This window comes from Eubalaena glacialis, chromosome 13, assembly GCF_028564815.1.
Source record: "Eubalaena glacialis isolate mEubGla1 chromosome 13, mEubGla1.1.hap2.+ XY, whole genome shotgun sequence".
NCBI lineage: Eukaryota > Metazoa > Chordata > Mammalia > Artiodactyla > Balaenidae > Eubalaena > Eubalaena glacialis.
The window spans coordinates 94,895,493-94,920,750 of NC_083728.1; the positions used below are offsets into that span (position 1 = coordinate 94,895,493).

Below are 25,258 nucleotides of genomic sequence, written 5' to 3' on the forward strand. Positions count from 1 at the left end.
TCTTTCCTGAGCTGGGAAACACAGATCGGGCGAGAGTCAAGGGCCTCACATGATCTGGCCCACACCTCCCACTCAAGGCGGAGGCTGTCCAGTATGGGCCTGAATGCGCCAGCGACAGGAGACTCACCACATTTCCCCAGGTAACTCTCCCAGCCTGTCTTCCCTGAGTCCTTACTCCCCAAAATGCAGCTCGAGTTGGCCAGAGACCCCCCGACCCCGAGCATCTGGACCCAACTGCCAGCCGACGTCACTGCTAAACACACACGCACACGCACAGGTACTGAGTACTGGAGAGCCACCCTCAGGAAACCGAGGCCACGCGGGGAGGACCAGACCCAGGCCTCGGTCCAGCGGGTGGCACATCCACTGGGGGTCCCTCACTCCCTGTGCTATGAGCTCCTGACGGGACATGCCCCTTTCCCCGTGCTTCCCCAAACGTCACCTGAATCAGCCTTTCCAGGAACCAGCTTGTGGCTCTGCGAACAGACCAGCGTTCACAATTCCAGCCGGTGTAACTCCGGCCTGGGCAGGACTCTGGCTGGGGACAACCCTGGCCTTGCACCAGTTCCTTGGTGAGCCACTTAGGGATACCCTGCAGATGGCTGCTGGTGACCGAGGCACAGGCCACCTAGTCAACCCGGCTGAGCTGGAGGTGGCTGGCGTGCATTTCCCAGTCACAGACCCTGCAGGGGGCTGGCACCTAGGGCGGGGACTGCTCGGCACCCGGGAGGAGGGAAGGCCACGCTAGCCAGGGCTCCTGAGACATCAAGGAAACCAAGTCCAGGCTTCCTGGTGGAATCTCCTGACTTTTAAATGCCGGCAAGTAAATTTCCTTTTTTAAAAAACACTGTGGGTCGAATTAAATATGTGAGCCTCCCTCACTGGAAGCCGCCCATGCCCTGGGTCTGCAATGGCTGGAGGGCTGGGTATTTCTGAGATTGAAGGTGGTGGTTGGCTCAACTGAGAATCCCTGGTCGAGCCAAGCACTGTCTACACAACACTGGTTCTACGGACTTTGACGTTTTAAGTGGAAAAGGGCTGGTGCAGATTTAAGCCAGATTTCTTCCCTGCAGAACCCAGAACAGCCCTCCCCGCAAGGCAGCGTCTCCCAATTGCACAGCCTGCAAACCCCACCCGATACGTCCCCGGCCTTTTATTTTTTCAGTCTGTCGTGGAATTAAGAATTATTTTCGTCGGAAAAGACATCACAACTCACCACCAGCTCCTGGGGCAGAGCCCCTCAAAGAGAACCCTACAAAAATGTACGAAGCTGTGGGCCCTCAGAGGCCCCGGAGCCATGCCTGGGGCTGGCAGCACAGCTCTCGCCTGTGCTGTCAGGGGATCAGCCATCCTCGCGCCACCCAGGGGCTCCGGGTCACTGACTCTGCTTCTCGGCGTGGCCTGCACTGCCCTCCCCAGCCCAGCAGGACTTTCCTCGGTGATGGACATGCTCTATACCTCACAGGCACACCCAGATGTTGGACACAGGACCCGACTTTCACATTTTATTTTAATTAACTTACACATTAACAGGCACACGTGGCTGGTGGCTACTGTCCTGGACAGTGCAGATCTAGCAGACGGCCTTTCTGAGGCCTCTCTGCTCCCTCTGACCGTCCCTCTGTCTGCCCGTATATCCTCACTGGGTGGAAGGTGGGGCCTGGGTCCTTCTCTGCCCTCTGTCTCCCAGGCTCTGCCTCTCCACTTAGCTCATGGCTCCCCTGACCCAACAGGGCTCTGCCTGCCCTCCCAGTGGACCTTCCTTCCTCCACTTTCTCGGCCAGGCCATCATCACCATCATCACCATCTCCATCATCACCATCACCAGTGCTTTGGCCTTTGTTCCCTCTCCCTCACCCTGGCCCACCCCTCTGAGCAGGTCACACACGTGGAATGCAGGTGGCTCTGAGCCCTGCTGCTCTGGGAAAAGCCCAGCCACTTCCTGAAGGCACTGTGACCAGGTTCCAGAACAGTTCCTGGTTCCTTCCCATCTCCCGCCTTGGGGTTTTCCGGTGACCTCCGTCCCCGGGCCATTCACAGGAAGGCAGCTCTGCTTACCTACTGGCGGAGGTCCTTACCAGCCAGTTCACGCCTGGGACAACTCAGGGAGTCTCAGAGTTCTGTTTATCTGCTGTGGGGAGGATGCTGGCACACCTCAGGGCCCCGGTGCTGAGCAAGGGACAACCCGGGAGCGTCTGTGGGATGCCAGGGGCCAGGGGCACCGGTCCCACTGGGGAGGCTGGGACTTCTTTCCTTGCACTGAGTAGGGAGAAGGTGGACCATGATCCCCTCCATGGGGGGCCGGCCACCTTCCTGCCTCTTCCTGGGCTGCACTGGGGAACGGCAGGTACTTTGGAAAACTACTGAACCCAAAGCACCAGGCAGGAGACTGGACTTGGCTGAACCGGGTCACCTGGCAGCCTCTTCTTCCTCCAGGTGTCCCGGCGGAAGGTGTGCTCAGGTGCAGGAGGGCAGGTGTGGGGTGCGGCCTGCCCCAGGCTTCTTCCTGGGAAGGGGGCATGGAGATGTGAAAAGGAGATGCTATCGGACCCTCTGGAGTTGGCTGAGCACCCAGGGCTCGCCCTGACGAGGGGTGGGGAGCCCAGGGGCCAGGGACCAGCACTTCCTGGAACGGCACCTGGAGCCCAGGAGTCACGGTCCTCCCCCACTGACTGAGAGGGAGCAAGGCCGGTGGCAGCCCCTCCCCTGGGATACACTGAGACCTCTGAGGAACCAGGGACGGGAGGAGCCTCCCGGGGCCCACTGCCCTCACACGTGGAGCGGCCAGCACCTGGAGGCCCCCTCCCACTGCCTTGGAGGTCAGTTGGGCACCCTGGCCTCGGGACTGCAAGGCAGGAAAATGAAAAGGTGCTAAGGCTGACTTCCTGGTCAAAGAGCAGCTGAGGAATGAGGCAAACCACGGATTAGGTGCCTGTTGAAGTGAAAGATGGCTTTGGCAACGGCAACTGGGGTTAAAACGGGAAGAAAGGTAGAAACTGGTGGAAGTGGGAAGGGCCAGGGTCCGAGGAAGGTTCGGGTCCACTCCTCCTCTCAGGAAGGCCCTGGAACTTCACACTCCGCCTGGCTCAGACAGTCAGATGGAGCCCCAAGGCCACCAGAAAGCAGGCACTGGAGGGCGGTCCCTGATACCCTCAAAGCCCAGACCCGCTAAACCCTAGTGAGAGGCTGCTTGGGACCAGTTCTCAGGGCCTCCTGCATGTCCCTCTCTCCTTCCTCTCCAGAGCTGACCACACCCAAACCCCCTTCCTTTAGAGGGACTTCCCTTAGCTCGGAAGGAAGCACAATACTACCTGATTGTGGTTGTTCATACTAAAGTGAGAATGACTGCTATGTTGACCTCTCCCAGGAAATCTGTGATCTAAATCCCCAGAATCTGTGAATACGGCTACCTTAAATGGCAAGAGGAACTTTGCAGATGTGATTTAGTTAAGGATCTTGAGATGAGGAGATTATCCTGGATTATCTGCATGGACCCTATGTCATCAAAAGGGTCCTTATAAGAGGGAAGCACAGGGAGATCTGAAGGCAGAAGAGGCTACACTGGCAGCCCTGAAGATGGAGGCTCCGGGGGGGAATCTGTTTCCTTCTCTAGCTTCTAGAAGCGCCTGCATTCCTCGGCAGGAAGCCAACTCCAGAGCCTCCAGAAGCCCACAGCCCACAGATCCATTTTAGATTTCGGACCTCCAGAACCGTAAGAGACCAAACTTGTGTTGCTTTAAGCCACTAAATTTGTGGTAATTTTTTACCGCAGCAACAGGAAAGGCATATGGAATCTTTGGCAACACCAAAGCAGCACAAAGGACACAGTGATTTAGCAACCTTGGAGAGGTTGTGAAATTCCGTCTGTTTCCTCCAGATCTGGTCACGCTGAAATGCATTACACTTTTAAGAAGTGACGCAGAACGTTTTGAGAGAAGTACCTCTGTTTTCACATAAGCCGAGGGGGCAGAACCCAACGCGCATCCTGTGCCCTCCCTGGGCTGCACGATTTGTCCTTGGGGCACCCCTCAAGGCTCTGATCTTTGCCCCTGTTTTAATGACACAGACGTCTGAGGTTGGGAAAGGGGGAGTGACGTCTGCAGAATCACACGGCTGGAAATGGCCGGCCCTGGGTCAGGACCCGGGTGTCTGACCTAGTCCTAGGCTCTTTCTTTAGGCCCCAAAGTCAGACATGGCTCCGGGCGTGGGTCTCGAAAGCCTGCGATTCCTCTGGGATCAGAACCACCTCTGCGCACAGCGAGGCCGGAGGACGCTGGCTGCCAGCCGCCAGGTCAGGTGCCTAGGCTCACAGGGGACAAGGGGCTGCAGCCCCAGAGGTGCAGCTGCAAGAACCACCCCCACGTCCCCAAGAAAGGTCCTGGCTCCTGGTGGGAGGAAGGGCCCACCAGTGTGTCCAGTTCCTGCCAGACGCTTGGCCCAGCCCCCAGCAGGTCTGCACCGCTGCACCCCTCTTAACAGCTGTCAGACCCTCGTCCCCTCCCATAGACCAACAGCCCCCCTGCTGGTCTCACTGCTACTGTCAACATCTCAGCATTCTTTAACTTGTGGGAAAACAGAAAACTTGCTCTGATTAAAAACAGAGTAAATTGGCAGCTTATGACCAAAACCCATGAAGGAGTAAAAGCCAACATTTATCCGGCTCTTACTCTGAGCTGAGTGCCTTGCTAAGCGCTTTCCGTGCGTTCACTCCCTGGGTCCTCACGACCCCTGTGAAGTGTCCCCGTCCTACAGACCTCTACACAGCCAGTGAGAGGTGTCAGCTCACAAACAGAGGGGTCCCGATACAGGGCCCAGCGCTGGGGTCCAAGGCCCTGCTTTAGTCCAAGGGGACCCCTGGATTGAGATGGGGGGACTGGGGTGGGGAGTGGGCTGGGCCATATTCTCTCCACTGGACACCTGGGGAGGACAGCTGGTGGGGAAGGGTCTGCTCACACAGGCCTGCCACCCTCTCCAGGCCGACGGAGCAGGTGCGCCCTTGGTGCCTCTGTGAAGTGGGGCAGGTAAGACGGCTCAGGGGTGACGCCGCCAGGGGGAGCAGAGCCCCACCGTACCCCCTGCTGCTGGCTGCCCCACCAACGTGTGCAGAGACGGACTTGCCGAGTTGCACACGGCGAGCCAAGGCCAGCTGAATGGGGATGCGGGAGCCAGGAGAGAGAACAGCAAACCGTCGGGTGAAACTTTGGAAAAAGGGCAACTGTGCAATTTGCCCAGGGCACACACAGCTGTCACAAGGCTTTAACGTGTCGTCAGAGCTAAGGGCCCCCGAGATCCCTGAGCCCAGATGGGAAACTGAGGCCCAGAGAGAGGTGGGCCACACATACACCTTTTGTGTGTCATGCAGAAGGACCAGCATCCCAGACCCAACAAGACAGAGGCAGAAAGAACGAGAGCACTTCCAAGGCCACGTGAGAATCGCAAAAGGCACACCTTCAGGTGTCACTGCAGGTAGCCGCTCGGCCCTGGAGATGCTCACAGACAGACGGCGGTGCTCCTGAGGGTCCTACCCTGGGTCCCCGTGCACCCAGCCTCCTCTGACTCTCTTCTATCCATTATTCAATAAGCTATTGATGACAGCAAACCCTCCTGTAGAACTTTCCAGCACCCGGCTCTGCTGTCAGCGTTCCACCCACACTGACGCACGCAGGTCAGGACTCTGGAAGGCAGGCAGTGTGACTAGACCCACCTCACAGGTGAGGCACTGTAGCCAGGTCACCCGCTGGGAAGCGGCAAAGCCGGGCGAGGCACGTGGACCGGAGAGCCTGGCGGCGTCTGTATCCCCACTGCCTCCTGGGATGGCTCCTCCTAGTTCCAGGAGCTGGGGGCCCAGGAGGCACACGGATGGGTGTCCTGCAGCTACTGTAACAGATGACCACAGACGTGCTTCACACAACAGGAGTTCATCCCTCACAGTTCTGAGGACTAGGATCCAAAATCAGGGCATGGGAGGGTCACACTCCCCCCAGGGGCTCCGGGGGTGGGGGGGGTCCCTCCAGCCTCTTCCAGCTTCCTCGGCCCCAGCTCTGCCTCCATCACCACATCCCTCCTCTGGTTTCTCTGTGTCCAAACCAGGGACACACGTGACTGCATTTTGGGCCCATCCAGGAGTCCAAGGTGACCACCTCACCCCAAGATCCTGACTCCATCACTTCTGCAAAGACCCTTGTCCTAACCAGGTGGCCTGATGTCCCGGGGGCAGAGGCCACCGCGGGGACGAGGCTCTGGCTCCCGCCCCCAGGCCAACCTCAGGGGCAAAACACCCGAGGGGACAGACACTTGCTCGTTCCTCCAAAACGTGCAGTGGATCCGGACTCACCCGGCGCAGGCAAGGAGGCAGAAATCAGCCCTTCTGTCTCGGACAATCTTCCCATCACTCACACGGCAGACAGCGAGCACCTTGTCATTAAGGAGATATATTAAGCTGTTTAATATCAGGTTTTCGGCTGGTAGATGTTCTGGAAGGGAGAGGAGGCCGCTCCCTGGCAGTCACCTCAGCGAGACCTTCCCGTCAGTATCTCCTGCCAGTTTTGGCAACGCTTGTCCTGGCTCCTGCGGGGGTGGGGATCTGTTTGGTAAAGCACGCTCTCTTCCTATTCAGAACCTCCAGCACCTGTTGTCCACTCCTACCAACCTATTTTCTTTTGGGGGAGGATTTCCCTGAAGGCTATGGGCCTCATGATGACCACACCCAAGGAGGGGTTCCCCCAGCAACTTGTTACTCGCCCACAGACCTGCCCATGCCCCGACCAGCCACGCCGTGAGCCACAGCCAGAGCATCAGGACCCGTCAGCGATTTGCCGCCATCAGGTGATCACGAGGGGCCTTCACACCCGCTGATCCCCCTCCCCTTGGGTCTCCAAGAGACACAGCGACAGCTGTTCAAAGTAGGACACAGGGGACAAGTTGCTCACTTATGGTTGGGTGGAAAAATTAACTCAGAAGAGACTCAAACCTCTTATGGTCAATTTCATGAAAACCAATTTAAAAACAATTCAAAGATCTGTAACTGCAAAGAAAGTCTGAAGTCGTTTCCATTTAAAAATAATTGCAGTGACTCAGATTTGCGTTCCAAAGCAAAGGGTCGGGGCAGGGGGGGGGAAGAGATTTGCTTGAAAGTTTAAGATCTACTGTGTTTTAAATGCTTTTCTGCCAGCTCATCCGGAATTTGGGGACGTGACTAAGGAATGAAATTAGAGTGGAAATGAATGCTCTGTCCCAGGCAACCATGAACACAGGCCCCTAGTTCTTCTTTCTGTATTTAAGCGTCCGTCACTCATCTTTTTATTCAAGGTAAAAAAAGATGCTCAAATCTATTAAACCGTGTATTAAATATTTAGCACCAAGGCTACTGCTGTGATGTTGTTTTTCCTGCTGAATGAAAAAACAAACTCAATCCCGAGCGTAGGGGTCGATTCCAGCTTATTTTCGAGGCTTTTTAAGGAGATGTCAGGTCTGCAAAATTTCCTTTTAGGGTGTAAAAAACAACCAGCTGATCAAACTGCTCTTGAGATGCCCGACTTGGTTTCTTCTCTGGCATGTGGGAATGAAGACCAGAGTTTCTTTTCTTCTTTTCACCTTCTGCCCCTTTCACGATAGCTCAGGGACGGCCCCCAGAGACCCTAACACCAGGGAGAATCTCCACGCTGCCGTTCAGGAGGATGTTTGCGGAAAAAATGACTTGCTTGCTTTCATTTGAACAAAGGGGATAATCTTTTCCAGAAGCTCCCAAGGAAACATTTGTCATGGTCAGCTGGGGCGGGCGTCCTGACGAGGCTGGGGGCACTGGGAGCCGGCACAGCCCCCCACCTGCTCGATGGGGGCAAAGCAGGGCGCGGGGGCCAGAACTGCGCTCTCTGCAGGTTTTACTGACTTCTTACCATTTACCCCTTTCCCTGCCTGCTTCCCTGCTACTGTTACAGAATTGTTAATAATTTCCTTTTTCTTTTATTTTGTCAAGCAAAGGAATTCCCAGCTGCAGGAGCAGCCGAAGACAGTGAACTCCCGTGGTTGCCCAAATCAGGCAGTTTTGGCCGACGGTGAAACAGCAGGGTGTTTGGGGAGCCGGAGTGACCGTGCCCTGGCCACTCGAGCCCATGGACAGTAGCGGCCCAGCATAACGGCCAGGCCAGCCGCATGGAGCCACCCGGGAGCCCGGGGCAGGCCGTCCCCTTGGCCACGACGCTGGCCTCGCAGCTCTGTGGGCGGCCATTCCCTCCCTGAGCCTCTGGGTCCTGTCTGAACGGGCGAGGATGACGAGCCCCCGGGGCTGCAGTGGGGACCAACTAAGAGAATCCTCCTAGCGCTCAAGTGTGCCAGCGCCCATGGCACGTGGGAGGCGGTGGTGCTGTGCTGTTCTCGAGGTCCCCCTGCCTCGGACCCTTAGGAGCCTCTGACTGGGCAGCACCAGGCCAGCCTTTCCTGGGGGCTTAAGAGCTCAGCTGGTCGGGGGTAACCATGTCCTCCACGTGGGGACATGGGGACGCTTGGACCCCGGGGAGAAGGCTTGCAGTGGACCCTGGAAGCGAAGCAAGGATTGGAGCGGGAGAAGCCCCTTCTCCAGAGACCCTTCCCCGAGGCCCGGCACCATGCTCCTCAGGCAACAACGCCCCCCCACATCTCAGGCGAGCCCCTCTGTCCCCCAGAGTCTTCTCCTGGCCTCTCGTTTCCTCAAGACACTTACTCTCAGTGATGGTGGATCTTGAAGGTGGACAGCTGGCTCCCGATGGTGCCGTCGGGCAGAGAGCCCAGGGTGGCCGTGCAGCCTCAGCTGGGGTCCCGGCTGCTCTGCCCCGAGCCTCCACTGGGCCAACAGCTCTGCCCTGCTGCTGACAAGCTCGGGAGAGTCTCTCAAAAGCCTGTGATGGGTTGTTACTTGTTTTTCAATTAATAAAGTCCATGGCTTTCTGACTATAAAAGTAACCCATGAAATTGGAGACAACCTAAGTGCCCTACAACTGGGGGCCTGCAAGGTGATCAACCACGTGAGACTTGGTGTCTGTTCATCACTCCCAGTGGCGTGGGGGGGGGGGCGCCGTGGAGATGCACCAAAGACCAAGGACTGGACCTGAAGTAGCTGCTGGAGAGCCCCCTGCATGCTCAGACCCTCACAGGTCAACCGCAGGACCCGTCCACCCACCCCCCACCCCGTCACGGGGCCTGTGCTGGCCGAGGAGGCCCCCCTGGGCCTGGCGCACCGGGCTCTGCCGCTCTGGACGTTTTCTGTTTGCACCACCCGCAGAGGCCAGGACGGCCCTCAGAGGTCCTGCTCCTTCAGGCAGGGGCCACGTGGAGACACCGGGTGCTGCTCTGAGCCCACGGGAGCCCCGCACAGCGTCCCTGCTGGGCTGCACACGTTAACTGCAGGAGTTTGGAGCCTGAAGCTCCCCTGGGTCCACTAGGCCCTGTGCTTACTGGACACATAGATGGGTCACACCCAGGGCTCAGCGGGGGGTCAACTGAGGTTGTGGACAAACTGCAGGGCACTGGGCAGCCCCGGATACGGAGCGGAGGTGGGGCCCTCCCCCGAGGTAAGTGCAGGAAGGGGACTCTGGGCGCCAGCGACCAGCTGAGGTGATGAGACCAGGCCAGCGGGATGCAGAGTTCCAGAACGACCCAGCGACCCCATCTGTACTTAAATCCCACAGTGGCTCAGGGAGGAAACAGCCAGCCCGGCTGCCCTGCTGTGTTCCTGGTGTGCCCCCTGTTACAGGCGAGGACGTCGAGGCCCAGGGGAGCTCAGGGCCCACAGGAGGTGGCACCTGCCTCTCTCAGCAAAGGAGGCAGCTCTGCGGCTCACAGCCCAGCCCCCGCTGTACAGGATCCATGTGGCGTGTCTGACGGGAGCATCAAAAGAGATTAAATATAGGAGAGGCGCTGTTTGACTCATATATAAATTGGTCCTGGAGACCAACATGCAGTACAGGGTCATGGACAACAAAACTGCATTTTACACATTAATCTGGGATGGCCGCTAACCATGCAAGGCTGTAGCAGCACTTGTGTTGCAGTATAAACGTGGCCATGGCTCCCTCTCTGGCGGCCAGGGGAGCACAACATTTCATCGGAGCCTCTTTAAATCCTCTCCTCGTAAAAGTGATGAGTGGAAATAGCGTGCAATGGTTTCATGCTTTGATAACGAGGCACAGAGCCCCAGGTCCACCGATGCGGTGGCCACGTGGGGACCACGGAGAACACCACCGTAGCCCCTCTGCCTGCCAGCCCTGGAGGGAAGGGGGAGGGAGGAGGTGTCAGGGAAGAGCCAGCCCCTCCTGTCGCCTCCCACATCGGACAACTGTTCCAGGGACAGATAACCTCACACAGTCAAGTCCCTTGCGACTCCTGCCCTGTGTTGGCCCCAGAGAAGCTCACCTCACGAGGCTGTAGCAAGTGGGCTCCCCTGGGCCGGTGCTCACGACAGCTGGATGCGGTCCTAGTGCGGAGGCGCCCCAGCCAGGGGCAGGGCCTGCTCAGGGCCAGGCAGTGGGTCTGGACCACCGTGTCACTAACCAGAGGCAGTGCAAGCACTGGGAAGACAGCCGAGAGGGCGCCCGTCTGAGCGCCACACCCAGCTGGACACACTGGTCATGGGGTGGGGGGGGCCTTGGCGGGGCCTGGAGGGCAGGCAGTTCAGTGAGGCTGCCCGCTCACGCCCCTGGGCCCCAGCCCGGGGCCTGAGCAGGGCTCAGCAGGCTGAGGTCGAAATCACCAGGGGAGGCCCTGCCCTCCAGCACTTCCTGTTCTCAGGCCCGCGCTGCCCCCTGGCGGGCCAGGCTGGGGTTGGGGGGCGGCTCTGGTTTCTGCGGTGAGAAAGGCTGGCTGGCCAGAAGGTGTTTCTGCAGCTGCCTCTGTGCGCGCACCTCGGCTACGAGGAACTCCTGGGCCTCCAAACAGCTGCTCAGGGGTGGTTTCTCCGGGAGATGCGCGCACGCACACACACACACGCGCACACACACACACCCCCCCCTGTTCTTTGCAAAAGTAGTGCAGGTACTTAGAGCCTCTTCACGTGCGATGCCTCTGGGAGGAGTGGGCAGCATGGGCGCCTTCCCAGCAGAGACCCCGGGTCCAGGGTCCCCGGCTGGCCGAGCCTCGGCCTGACAGGCCTGGGACCTGACGTCCGAGAGCCTGGAACCAAGCCCTGGCCGGCCTCCCACTCCCGATTCACCTTTAAACCCTCGGAGCCTCAATTTTCTCCTCCTTGAAGGAGAGCTGGTGATAAAAGTAAAACGTGACGTGTCAGCTACAGGGGCACCGGCTTCGCCGGCCAGAGTGGAGGCTGTCAAACCCGAACAAACGTGAGCAGGTGCGGGAACAGCTTCACTGGGGTGGAGAGCCGCGGCCGAGCGTGGCAGCCTCAGGGGGCCCAGGCCGTGGCACGAACAAGGAGCGCGTGGTGGGCAGAGGCGGCCATGTGTCCCTGCAGGGCGGGCAGCAGCCCCCAGACAGACGTGCAGACACAGGCCCCTCCCCCCGCAAGGCCACACACACGGCTGTCCCTCCAGACCAAGGCGCCCAGAGCTGGACAGAGGGGAGCTGCTGCCTGCAAACAAAGGGAGTGAGGCCCCAAGGGCCAGACGTGGGGTTAGGCCTGGCCTGGTCCACAGGGACAGGGCATTCATGGCCTGTGACCTGTCCAGGCTCTGTGTACGGCCGTCACAGACATTGGCATCCAGCCTGGGCACCACACCCTGTCCTGGAATGAGCTGCTGGAGTGTAGACCACAGGATGGTTGCCCCGGACAGCAGCTCTACTGAAGCCGAGCTGACCAGAGCCCGACCCTGCCACCCAGCACTGTGCTCCTGGCACAGCCCTGCCCCCAGATGAGCCCTCAGAAGTACGAGAGCGGTCAGGGCAGCTCCACTAACAACATCCTTTAACTGAAACCGCCCACAAGTCCATCAACAGGAGAGGGATGAAGAAACCGGAGGTTCTCACACAATGGAATGTGACTTGGCCCCGAGAACAGCGAGCCACGGGAGAGGCAGCTCTCAGACGCACGGGCGGCATGGGTGGGGGCGGGGGGCGGGGGGCGGGGATGCGCTCCCTGGGAACCGGGGGCAGGAGCCGCCCAGGGAGGAGGAGACTGCAGGGGCCACAGGGGTCTGGGGGCTGTCAGTTGGTCCTGACCTGGTGCTGGTTACCTGGTCACCTGGGTACTGGCGTGTGTTGTAAACATCCGCTTACCATCTGTGTGCATTTCCATATGAATGTTCCAACTCAACAGAAACGTACATTTTAGGAAGGTGGGAAAGTGGGGAATTACAAGTGTCGGTAAAGCTAAAATTGTATTGGATTTTATCAGCACTGATAATATTTGCCCTTGATCTAACTGACCCTCCTCATACAACATACAGAGGAGACCAAGGCAGGCGGGGCGGTGGGTGAACCCATCAACAGTGAAGATGAAAACTCTTTCCTACCTTCGTCACCCAGGCACTGGGAAGAGGTGCGGGTATACACGGAATATAGTCTTACCTGGACGTTGGAAAGGGTTGAATTGTGTTCCCCCAAAATGGTATGTTGAAGTCCTAACCCTGGGGACCTGTGACTGCGGCCTTATTTGGAAATAGGGACTTGGCAGATGGGATTCATTAAGAAAAGGTCATAGTGGGTCAGGGTGGCCCTGAGTCCAGTGACTGGTGTCCTTATAAGAAGAGGGGAATTTGGACACAGACCCGCAGGAGAGGCCATGTGACAACAGAGGCAGAAAAGGGAGTGACCTGGCCACAAGCCACAGAACGCTAAGGATCGACAGCCAAGCCCAGAAGCTGGAAGAGGCAGGAAGGACCCTCCAGAAGCCTTCAGGGGAGGCGGTCCTGCGACACCATGGTTTCTGCTGTGGCCTCCGGAACTGAGGAAGAAGAGCTTCCTGATTCTCTAAGCTGCCCAGGTCGTGATGCTTCCCGACGGCAGCCCGGGACGCTCACGCAGTGTGGATGCATAGGCTTAGAGCTCAACTGTTGTTACAAATTAAGGAACCAGAAATGAACCCACATGTTAATGACATCAAAGACGATGATGGCCACTGCTTTGAGATCCGAGTAGGGACAGTGCAGTGGCCACTCCAGCCACATCTACTGCTGGCCAGTGCCCTTGGGTGCCCTCGGGCACTCTGAGCCTCAGTCTCCTTGTCCACAACAAGGTCTACGGCGTGACGGTGACCTCCCTGTCTGGGTCCGAGAGGCACTGTGCCTGGCGTGGCGCCCTTTCCCGCACCCACGACCTTGGCCCCATCTGCCTCCAGGCTGGGGGGGGTTGCCTTCTTTGGGGGCGCCTTCCACTGTCCCGCCAGCTCCTGAGCCCTGGATGACAAGTGCTCAGTAAGCCAGACTTGAAATGACCCATTTCAGACTCACTGAGCCTGGCCCGTGGGGTTTTTCTCCTTTGCTTCTGCTTTGCAAGCGATGCTGGGTCTGTGGAGCACCAGCGACCGGCTCGTCTGTACTGGAGGTGTCGTCTTGCTGTTGGACTTATTTTCCCCTCAAAGCTACCACGGGGGCAGGTGTGCTTTCCTTCCCTCCCTGCGTCTGAACACACTTTGGATCCCAAAACACACACAGCACAGAGGGCGCTGTAGTTCCGGATTCCAAACGCTCAGGAGGCGGCCCAGCTGTTTTGGTGAAGACGGACTGTTAAAGCAGCCTCGCCAGGCCGCGGGGAGCGACGGGTCGCCTGCTGGCAAGTGACCTGAGCAGAAGCGCGGCTGCAGCTCCGTTTCCAGCCTGCGTTCAGCTGTTGCGCCCTAAATAGCTACTGTTCAAGTGCACCAAATATTCATCATCCCTCGAATGTTTGCAAGTCAAAATTGCAAACTCCAGCACACCCAGACAATCAAAGAGCAAGGACTGACTCGGGGAGGGGACTGCAATGGCTCCTGGAGCCCCACCGGTGCTGAAATTACTGTCTTCCTTACCGGAGATACAGAGGTCCCAGAAGGGCAGGGTCCCGAAGCCTCCTGTAATCCAGCCTCGTGCAGCGTAAGGCAACCGAGGCCCAGAGAGGGGAGGGAGTGTTGCAAGGTCACACAGCAAGGATACTCTCTATGGCTAGGCCTCACCTTCTAGGTGCCTCCACGTGCACCTGCTCCCTGCCTGGACCGCCCCCCCCCCCCACGGCCCCGCAGGCCACTGGCACCTAGGTCGGAAGCCTTCACTCTCTCAGCCCCGACCACGTCCGTCAGTCACTGTGCCCAGGGGGTCTGCCTCTCCCAAGTGTCTCTAAGAGCCACGCTCATCCCCCATCCTCACGCCTCCTCAGGCGCAGACGCCAGCACCTCTCATCGGACAACCGATAAGCCCTCCCACCCTCCCCACCTCCATCTCTGCATAATGTGGCTGACTGACACTCCTGGAAAAAATCCAAACATCCAGGCCCAGATGCCCTGCAGAGTCTGGCCCCTGCCCCTCTCCAGCTGCCTGGACTCGTCTCCCCTCGAGTTCTGTGCTCAAACACAGAACTGCCCACAGAACCTTCTGTGATGCTGGGCGTGTCCAACACGGCACCGCCAGTTACGTGCAGCCACTGATGCCTCAGGTGTGGCTGGTGTGACCGAGAGACTAGGTTGTAACTTCATCTCACTTAAATTAACCTCAGTATAAACAGCCACGTGATGTAGTCCTCTGCACAACAGCACTGGTCCTCCAGACTGTAGAAGCCACCCGGTCCTGGAATGTGCCGCCTCCTCCAGGCTGGCCTTCTGGCCTGGGGTGGTGTCCACCTGACCGTCACACTTGTGCTCAGGTCTCAGCTGGAGGTCACTTCTGAGAAACCTTCCAGCTGCCTCCCAAGTGCTCACCAGCCCTCAGTCTCCCGTCTGCCGTCAGCGGCTCGTTCTCTAGTTCGCTCTGCAGACGTATGTGTAGCACCAACTGAGGCCCAGGCCCTGCGCGGTGGAGCAGACACACTGCTCCGCATCCCGCCCTGAGCAGCGGCAGGGCCGGGCCTGAGTCACGCCTGCATTCCCTGCGCCTGGCAGGAGGCCAGGCCGGGCTCGGTGTTAGCGGGGTGGCTGAACGCAGATTTCTGCCAGGAGGTGGTCACAGCTAGTGTTATGAGCACACCTGGAAGCTTCCTTTCCAAGAAGCAGGTTGAATCCTGTTGCAAAGCCCGCACACTCTGGTGTGTCTGCCCAGCCCCACCCCGACTTGCCAAACACCAGCTCCTCCCGGCTTCCTTCTGTAAACTTGGTGCCCTGCCTCCTAAACCAATCCAACAGAGTTTAGACCTCACACCTCTTCCTACAGTGCCTTTGTTGACAGATGGATAAACTGAGTCCCAGTAAGGGGGAATGAATTTACTGGAGGTCACACAACAATGGCCTTGCCAGGCCTGCTGTCTCTGTTGCTTCTAAACCTCAGGCACACATACCACCTGCACCACTATTACCTAGCATGTACATTTTTCGATATTAAAATTTAAATACTACACCAAAAGCACGAGCAACAACAACACAATAGTTAAATCCAACATGCTCCAAATGAGAAACTTGTGCCTCAAAGGACACCACGTATGTGATAAGGGTCTTATATCCAAAATATATAAAGAACTCTTACAACTTACTAATGGAAAGACAACCAACTAAACAACGGCAAAAGATCTGAACAGACATTTCTCCAAAGAAGATCTAAATGACCAACAAGGACATGAAAAGACACTCGACACCATTAGTCAGTAGAGAACTATGAGTCAGAACCTCAGGGAGACACCATCTCACACACCCACCAGGATGGCGAGGACCAAAAAGGCGGATAAAGACAAGTACTGACGAGCAGCGCGTGGAGACGGCTGGTGGGACTACACGTTGCACAGCCGCCGAGGAAAAGCGTCTGCAGCTCTTCAAACAGTTACACTTAGTTATGATGTGACCCAGCAATTCCACTCCCAGGCATACAGCCGGGAGAAATGAAAACATATGTCCACCCAAAAACCTGTACATGAATGTTCATACAGCATTATTCATACAGCCAAAAAGTGGAAATAACTCAAATGCCCATCAACGGATGAAAGTACAAGTAAAATGTGGTCCATCCACACTGTAGAGTATTGTTCGGCCACAGAAAGGAAGGAAGCTCTGACACCGGCCACAACGTGGATGAACCTTGAACACATGATGCTCAGTGAGAGACGCAGACACAAAGAATCAGATAGTGTGTGATTCTGTTTACGTGAAACTCCAAGATGGGCAAGTCCACAGAGACAGAAAGTAGGCTCGTGGTTGTCCAGGCCTGGAGGCAGGGCAACATCGGACAAGGTTTTTTTCTGGAGTAACGAAAAGGTTCTAAAGTTGTGGTGATGGATGCACCGTTCCGTGAATATACTGAAAGCTATTGAATTGTAGACTTTAAGTGGCTGAATTATGAAATATGTAAATTACATCTTGATAAAGCTGTTAAAAAATCTTACTTTAACACTAAAGCAAGAATACTCAGCAACTCATGGGCTAATGTGCTATTTAAATATTTTTCAATGTCTATTAAAAATATATACCCATTAAACTTTAAATGGTGGGGCTTCCCTGGTGGCACGGTGGTTAAGAATCCGCCTGCCAATGCAGGGGACACAGGTTTGAGCCCTGGTCCGGGAAGATCCCACATGCCGCGGAGCAACTAGGCCCGTGCGCCACAACTACCAAAGCCTGCACTCTAGAGCCCGCGAGGCACAGCTACTGAAGCCCGTGCGCGCCTAGAGCTTGCGCACAGCAATGAAGACCCAACGCAGCCAAAAATAAAAATAAATAAAATAAATAAATTAAAAAAAAAACCAACTTTAAATGGTCATGCACATACCACGTAAATTACACTTTTCAGGCCCCCCAGGCTCTACCTCCCACCTCAGGGTTGTCCCTCTCTAGACCCTCTCAGCATACATCCTTCAAGATCTCAGAGGAAAAATACTACCACCTAATTAATTCAGAATCTTCAACTTACAAAGCTCTGGGCGCACCTGGAGACGACTTACTGGACTGTGGACAATACACCACCAAGACGGGGGGCCTGTGTGGCCGACGGGGCAACAAAGACATTGTGGTTTTCAGCTATTGTCCCAGATTCCTGCCAGGGAGGGGTCCAGGCCCACCTGTCACCTGGCCGTCCACGCAGCATCCGAGCTCGACCCCGCCTGGCACACCCTCCTCCCCGCACAGCTCCATACTCACTGTTGCGACATCAAGAGGCCTGGAAGGGGCCCCTCTACTCAAGTTCCAGTCTGAGAGGGCACAGAGGAGCCCACGGTGGCCAGAAAGTTCTATGAGGAGCCCCCTCCCCTCCAGAACCTTCCCCAAGGAGCCCACGTGCAACCTAGGCCTCACCTTGCCCAAATCACCCCTCATGAACGTTGGGGTTCTGTGTGAACGTTGGGGTTCTGTCCTGTGTGAACCAGGCTGGCCATCCGCCCTGGTCATGGATAGCTGCTCCTTCTGGGGGGGCCCATGGCCTGGAGCTTTGCCGCAGTCCCCACCCAGCCCAGCAGCCCCACATGATCTGAATGGCCTCATGGGCTTTTGGGGGTGCAACCCATGCTTTAAAAGCAATGAACTGTCTCAACAGTGCAAAAATGGCCCTGTTTGAAACTAACCAAAGATGGCAAACAATCTCGGCCCATGTGGGACAAGCAAGTCCCAGGACCATCAGAGTGGACATCACAAACCACAGGTGCTCATTTCTGGAGTAGTCTGGCTTCCAAATGTTCCTTCTCCACCATCCCCACAGTTTTCAGATGCCACTGAGGGGTTCATTTTGATTTTGGTAGCACAGTTTCTATTTTATCTAGAATAGGGATCAGGGGTCAAATCAGCTGACCCACTAGTTTTAGAAATAAAGTTTTACGGGCACGGCTATGCGCATTCACAGACATAGAGTCTGGCTGCTCTCGGGCGAGGAGAGCAGAGCTGAGAGGCTGAGACACAGATCACACGACCTGCGCACTCCCGACCACAGCCCCTCACACCTGACCCCCACCGGCCCGGCACTTACTTCATGGGTTTGAACAGTGCTTGCCCGTAGTTCTGGAAGGTCATGATGAGCTTGAGTTGTGTGCCCCCCGACTTCATGGCTGCAACAGGAGGGAAAGAATACAGGGTCACCTGCTGCCTCGGGGCAGGCCCGTGAGCTTGATGATGCACTGCTCCAGGGTCTGGGGGGACCCCTGGGTAGCGGTGGCCTGAGGCTGTGGGGTTAGGTCGGGGTATGGGTGCAAATGTGAGGGTCGTGGCAGTGGAGTGGTGAGGGTCCGCGACCAAGGCCTGGGGCAGGCAGATGTTTCAGGGTCAGGAAGTGCCTTCCTCCTCAGGGGCCAGAGGAGCCGTGCTGAGGAGGGTGGACGGGGCCTGGGAAAATGGGCCGACGGCAGAGGTGGCGGGAGGGTGCCACACTGGAGGGTTGGGTGTGCGGTGGCCCCAGCCGGCGCCCTAGACGGTGTCTCCGCTTGCCCCGACCTCGGGCCCCACTGTTGAAGGGGGCTCAGCACACCCACCCAGCCTCCCCCATGGGGCTGGGGGCAGGGCTGAGACCCACTGGTCGGTGCCTCAGGGGACTCAGGTGAGCACGGAGGCGCGTTGCACCCTCTCCCGGGGTTGCTCTTGTGGTGACCGGGGTCACGCTAGTGAAGCACCTGGAACAGCATCGGGCATGTTCAGGTCAGTGGACTTCAGGGGCGAGAGAGGCAGGACCTCAAGGTCCAAGTTCCCAGATGTTTCAGGGGCTGCAGTGCTCCATGGGCGCCGAGGCCAGACCTGTCCTCCAGGTCCCCAGCCACCTGCCTGACTCCTGCTGCCAGGTCAGCAGCTCCATCTGAAGGGGCCCTGGACTCAGCATCAGAGACAGTGTGACCCAGGTCTGTGGGTGAAGCTCCCTGAGCCTGTACCCTCCCCATTCCTAACAAGATCACTGACCCGCATTTGGATGGGCCACCCTGACTTTAAATGAATGAACTCCGTCTTCTGGAGACTGGTGGACCACACAGACACCTGCGTGTGGGAGGTGCTGCCAGGTGCCAGCAGGGCCAATGACGTTGTGCCCTCGGCCTTGGCCAGTTCATCTGTGAAGTAAGACCAACGTCTGTCCTTAGGGGTCACGGTCAGGACGCTGGTCCAGCTGTTTTCACAGCCCCTGCCTTGATTTAAGGGTCAGAAGAAGCGAGGCCTGGCCCAAGGATGGCTCAAATTTGGAGAATGTGACACCAGGAGCAGCTGGGTTCTCTGTTCTCCCCGCCACCCCATAGCCACGGAGAAAGGCGAGAGCGCGTCCATTTACAGGCATTGAGGGGCCAGCCCCGTGGGCACCTGCCCCACGTAAGCCTGTGCTCCGGCCTGGGTCCTCGGCCCAACTCAGGGGTGCGGCCCAGACTTCAGTGCGTGACACAGGCCCCAGGATGTCTGAGAAGCAACAGCTTCCAGCCTGGAGTACGACTGACGCCGTGATTTGCTGCAATCCTGCGCACCCTTCCTGGGGCAGGGAGTTCTGCTTCTTGAAAGGGAAACCACAGCACTGCCCCAGGTGGAAACCAGCTCCCGCCCTGGACTTAGACGGAGCCCAGTCGGAACACACGCCTGCTGGATTCCGGAGCCGTGGCTGCCAACGGTTCAAAACGGAGAAAGCAAGCGCTGGGGGGTGCAGCTGGGTCAGCACCACACAGGCTTTGTTTTTGACCTCCAACCCGACAGCGGAGAGAGATGAGGAGGAACTCAGCTATTCACCGCCTTCTCCGGGTCCCCTGGGGTGGCCTTTGTCCTTCCTCCAGGATGCCTGAAGGCCCCTCCGGCCCTGGGCTTGGGAGTCCAGCTTACTGGGCATTTTCAGTTCCCTTCCTCCGGGTCAGTCGAGCCAGGCTCCTGGGGCTGGGGCCCGAAGCGGTGGTGTCCCCGGGGTAGGAGGGGGACTGCAGCCTTTCTGGGCCCAGAGCCACCTTCCTGAGGAGCCCGCTCATTAGGCAGGGCGGCCCTACGGCCCCCAGGGCTGCTGTCCTAGCAGGCCAGTGAGCGCCCAGGACTTCTGTCCTGTGGAGCCGTCTCCACTGCTCAGCACCCCCCATGGCTTTGTCCTGACCTGGATGGGCAACTGTAGGGTCTGTGCTTCAGGCCAGAGGCTGCCCGAATCCTCTCCTGCTGAGTGACTTCTTTTTAAGTAACTCCAAGTACAGAGTAGTTAATTGTGTCATTTATTCTTTGCATCCATGACTGTGCACAATAGTGATTTAATTATCAACACTATCGCTGGCCCAGCCAAAGCCTCCGCAGGCCTGGCTTCAGGGTCCCGAGCCTCTTTAAAGGCGGCTAATAGCCATTACCAAGCAGCCGGGAGCCCAGCTCTAAAGAAATCTCCGCTGGCCACATGCGTTTTGTGAGTGGATCAAGGGATTCTGAACGGGAGCCTTGACGGAACTGTTCTGAGGGAAAGCATCGGGGGCCTCGCAGGACCCGTTCTCATCGCCACACCATTTCTGGGCTCATGTTCCAAGACTGAAGTGATCACTTGGGTCCAGACACAGCCCAGAGGTGGGGGCAGAGATGTGCTGACCGTGGGCAAGCCTGCCCTCCCGGAAGCCTGTTCCCGATTTGCAGGATGGGGTTGGGAGATCGGCTGGATTTCTAGCTCTTCTTCCATTTTAAGCTCAAAAGGATGGCGCTGCTGAACCCCGACTCCCAAGGCAGGTTCCCGGCTCCCATGGGGCCTCCGAGGGCTGCGCCCCCCCCAGGTCGCAGCAGTGCCAGGGGCAGGGCCTCCAGCAGCAGACAGCTCTTGTCCAGGGACCCCGGTCTGCAAACCCACCCAGTGGCTCTGCTAAGCCAAGGGCCCAGTCAGAGGCTGCTGTCTCAGCAGCTGGGTGTTCAACAAAAACGACCAGCTGGATGTGGGGGCAGACACCCCCGGGAAGGTGTGCATTCCCTGGGGACGCCTGCAGCCTGGCTGGGCCAGCCCCTCTCCTGCTCCCCGCCCAGCAGGAACCTGGGCCTGGACACTTGCAGCCATGCTCCCGGAGGCTCCACTGGGCTCCAGGTGAGAAGATGTCCTGCTTCCTCAGGAAGAGGGGCCTCCTCTCAAGTGTGAACTTGCTGGGAGCACCTCCAGGCACCTCCAGGCCCAAGGCCGCACATAGTGGGGCTGAGCGTCCGGTCGAGGCCTTCAGCAGGCTCCAGCTTGCCCAGTGCTGGCCGCCCCACACAGAGGTAACCAGCGGGGACGCTGCCTAGACTCTGCTCCTACCTCTTCCTCTTCCTCACCAAAACCTCTCAACAGCCCTGTGAGGCAGGTTTCATGGGTCCACACCCGTCTTCAAAATCTCTGGAGCAGAAGTGTTCAGGGGTTTTAAAAATTTCAGATGACAAGAGTTGCAGGTGGTGTATCCATCCCACAGATTCTGTAGCCCTGAGCGGGTCGGGGGCGAACCCCGGAATTAAATGCACTCCATGGGAACATTCACTCCAAGTGAGAAAAACAAGGGTTTATAAACAGTCTCTCATTTTAGGTTTTGCCTCCATGTCCATTCATGTTGGGTCGGGTTTTGCTGTCAAATGGGTTATGATTTCAGATTTGCAAGCTGGAGATTACAGGGTCGAGGATATGACCACCTCTGTGATCCACAGGAGACGCGGGGAGGTCCACAGAAGTTAACCCATCTGCCCAGAGTCACGCTGACTCGTGACTGGGGGAGCTAGGACACACCAGGCCTGCTGTTCGCTGTGGGTGATGACACCCGGTCCCATCAAGTCAACCTTATCATGCTCATCAGGCACCCGTGAATGCCAGCCTGGGCTCTGACCGGCCCACGGCCCCAAGGAACATGCTCCATTAGGACCAGCTAGGCCAGGGTAGTCCAGCGGGTGATATCAGCTCAAACAGCCCACAGGACACAGATGGGCAGGCACTCACCCCAGGTCACCCTGCCAGGCGCAGAGCAAGCCAGAACTCTGGGACGTCAGGCAGCCTAGGCATCATTGCCCAGGACAGTTGGTCCAAAGGGGGTGGGGGTGCCCCAAGGCCAGGCCCCCGGCAGAACAGGGGAGGAGGGTGCCCAGGGCGGGCAGAGCTGCCCGTGAGCCCCCGAGGCCTGTCCTCTGCCTCCAGCGGCTCCCTGGGCTCCTGAGCTCTGCTCTCTGCACAGGGCAACGTCCAGTGAGAGCTGGGAGGCTGTCTGTCCCCTGAGGGGTATGGTGAGCCTGGCTGGCCTGTGGGATCCTTGCAGCCCTGCCCCTAACCAAGACCCTGCACAAAGCCCGAGTTAATACTGTACAAGCCTGGGTGCACTGTCCATCTTCTTGAAATAAGATGCAATGTGCCTGAGCCCACTTGACAGATGGGACACCGGGGCAGACAGCAACCTGCAAGCATGAATGCTGCACTTCCCTAAACCCTAATTTTAAAATGCTGTTGTCATTTTCCCGAAAGGCCCACGCTCCCTGCCCCCTTCCATCACGAAAGCCTTCGCCCCATTCAAGACCTGGTCCTCCCAGGTGGAGGTCACCTCCTCGCTAATCACTCTCGACTTCATCTGTCCATCAGCTTGTGCGGGTCAGGGTGCAGCAGAGCTTGTTGAGGCTGGACTCACCCCCAACTCCCACTGCCCAGAAAGGGGCCCTGAGATGCAGGAGGTGCTCCAGAGAATCCGCTGAACAGACGACAAATGGTCATTGCGTTGGATGTTTCTCTAACAGCCTCGTCTACTCAGGAGAGAAGGGGACACCCCAGCTGTGGCCTCTCCCATGCAGTCCTCGTCGTCCACACGGATTGCCTTCCAGCACAGGAGGAGGGCTGGGTGGGGCTGGGGGCCGGGAGGCACTCAGATTCCTCCTGGGCAGCAAGAAGGAGGGGAGACCACCGTCGTGCCCCGGCGAGTTCTCTCTCAGGGTGAACAACTATATGCTAGGGAGAGGGTGGTGCTGGCAAACAGCTCAGCGCCGGGCGGAGACACCCAACACAGCCTCTAAAGAGCTCTGGAAACCCAGGCGCCAGCCTTGCAGGCAACTCCCAGCTCCCTGGCATCATCCCAGGTTAGCAGAGCCCTTTCAGCCTCAGGATGGCCCAGACACCAGTAAGACAGTGCCTGGAACCCCCTGCTCCCAGCACTCAAGCTCCTGGGGCCTCCCTCCACCCTACGCGCCTCCTGGGACTGTTCCTCCCACCCAGGGCCTCTGCCCACCCCCTCTGCCCTTGGAGCTATTAGTGACTAATCGGGACCTTCACAAACAATTGTCTACAGGCCTGAGAACAATGGCATCAAACCTCCACACTCAGAAACCACTGCCGACACATTTTCCTGAAATCAGTAACTGGATGCTCTGAAACTTCTGATTCAGCAGATCCCAAAGTACTCAGAGATGTCTCCTCCAAACTACTCAGTGTATGGGGCTCTGCCCTGGATAGAGTTGAGCCCTTGTCACTCCCCGCCCACACGAATCCCAGGAGCACCTGGTGGGCTCTGAGGCAGAGCCTCCCCAAACAACCAGAAGATGCTGAGCTCTCCAAGGTGTCTCCCTGCAGCTGCCAGGGGTGCCTCTTCTTAACCCGTGGTGGGGACCCGTGGTGCGCCCCCCCCCCCCCCAGCACAACGACAGGACTGGCTGGGCGGCGTCTTGCCCTGCCTTGCTCATCTTGCAACAGCAGAAAGCAGCCTCCCGCTGCCCCCAAATACTGACAGCATCGAAGGCCTGCAGGCGCCTCCTCTGGGAAGGCTGCCAGTATAACTCGCCCACGAGGTGATGCTCCAGCAAGGAGAGCTGGCCGGGCAGGGAGGGCACCTACCAACACTGGTGATCTTCTGGGCGCCGAGGTCACGCAGCAGGGCCTCCACCGCTGGGTTGTGTCGAGAGTACAACTCATAGCGGTTGATGCCGATGTGGAATTTGAGCCAGTTGGGATAGGAGTCCACGGCCGCGTCCCCCGTGGGTAGGAATTCATCCTCAGGACCTTCGTGTGGCCTGCACAAGTGAAGGTGACCCAGGTCAACAGGGAAAGAACAGAACAGCAAGGTCTCGAGATGGATGGGGGAGTTGGCATCGATGCCAAGGTTTTCACTTTGAATCCAAACAAATATGGATTTATTCAGAGGTGCCTCTACTCAAACAGGACCCTGCGACGTCCGCACTTTTTCTGTGGCTGTTGTTCCACCAACTAACAATATATTTGAAGGCCTGTAATTCTCACTTACCCTTGGGAGACGCCACAGACAGCTATAACTAAAGCAGACCAAACCCAGACCGTCAGCGCTAGGCCCCGCCGCGTCTGTCCCAGGGTCACTGAAACAGCCTGACAAGCATGATGTCAGCCTGGGGTGCGAGGGGCTGCCGGCTTCCTGGGGGCAGATGAGCTCAGTCTGGCGGAAACCTTCGCTGGGTGCTCTGCTTTGGGGCAGCAATGATTCAAAAGGCTAAATTTGATTTTCAGGAAGCAGCCTTGGGTGGGGAGAGAGGAAAGTGGCACTCACTCCAGCCGAGGCCCAAATCGAGGACCTGCTGCCAACATGGCCCATCCTCGTCTCTTGAGCCAAAGGGCCAGTCTGGGGGAGGACAGGCCCTGTTTGCTGCTGGAGGTAAAAGCGGAACTTGTCTAAGCGCTAATTCACCTACAAATGAGGCCTTTTCAGCCCCAAGTTCTGCCCCACAATGGACACGATGGGTTAGGAGAAGTTGCCCAAGGGCCCCATCACTGACCACTGGCTCTGGGCTCTGTCTCTCCTACGAAGAGGCCCAGGGCTAGCACACTGCTCTGCCTCTCAAATTTCTGAGCATTTCCGTGAACCTGGCCAGCAGACAAAGCTCAGAGGCCACCAAACACCTTGGTGTGTTTAGACAGAAAACACTGGGTCTGGTCCAACTGCAAAGGAGAAAGGATTTTATGAGATGTTTTGGAAACCTGGCCTTTCCCCTCTGTTGCTTGTGTAACCTTTGCAGGTACTTATTTATCCTGGCCTTGCTGTTGGTTAATATTTCACCACCCAGGGCGGCAGCATCTGCTTATTTTGATCTGTGTGGCTGAGGAGGGCCTTGGGGGGAGGGGTTTAAACCAGGACAGTTTAAAGAGATGCTCCTGGGGGATGCTACTCGCTTTTTAGGAAGCTGTCACCCCCTTGCAGCCTGGGCGGGGCGAGAACCCCTTGGTTATGCCTCACGGGGGCCAGCATGCCCCTCTGCTCATTTTTTCTCAGGGACTGGTTTACAAGGCTCATTAGGCCTCGCCAGACCTTCCCGACATGTCCACCAGAGCAGTGTTGCCAAGCACCGGCAGGCAGCAGCTTCCCAAGGAAGCACCTT

At 57.6% G+C, this 25,258-nt stretch overlaps 1 protein-coding gene across 1 annotated transcript in view; it reads right to left on the reverse strand.

Annotated features, from left to right (window-relative positions):
- The window catches only part of FAM20C (FAM20C golgi associated secretory pathway kinase), a 38,362-nt gene that overhangs the window by 10,968 nt on the left and 2,136 nt on the right, over window positions 1-25,258 (reverse strand). Inside the window, exons 2-3 of the mRNA XM_061208631.1 lie at window positions 23,751-23,926; window positions 17,988-18,066 (exon numbers count right to left, since the gene is read on the reverse strand). Coding sequence (XP_061064614.1) covers window positions 17,988-18,066; window positions 23,751-23,926 — 255 coding nt within the window. The remainder of the gene's footprint in view (window positions 1-17,987; window positions 18,067-23,750; window positions 23,927-25,258) is intronic.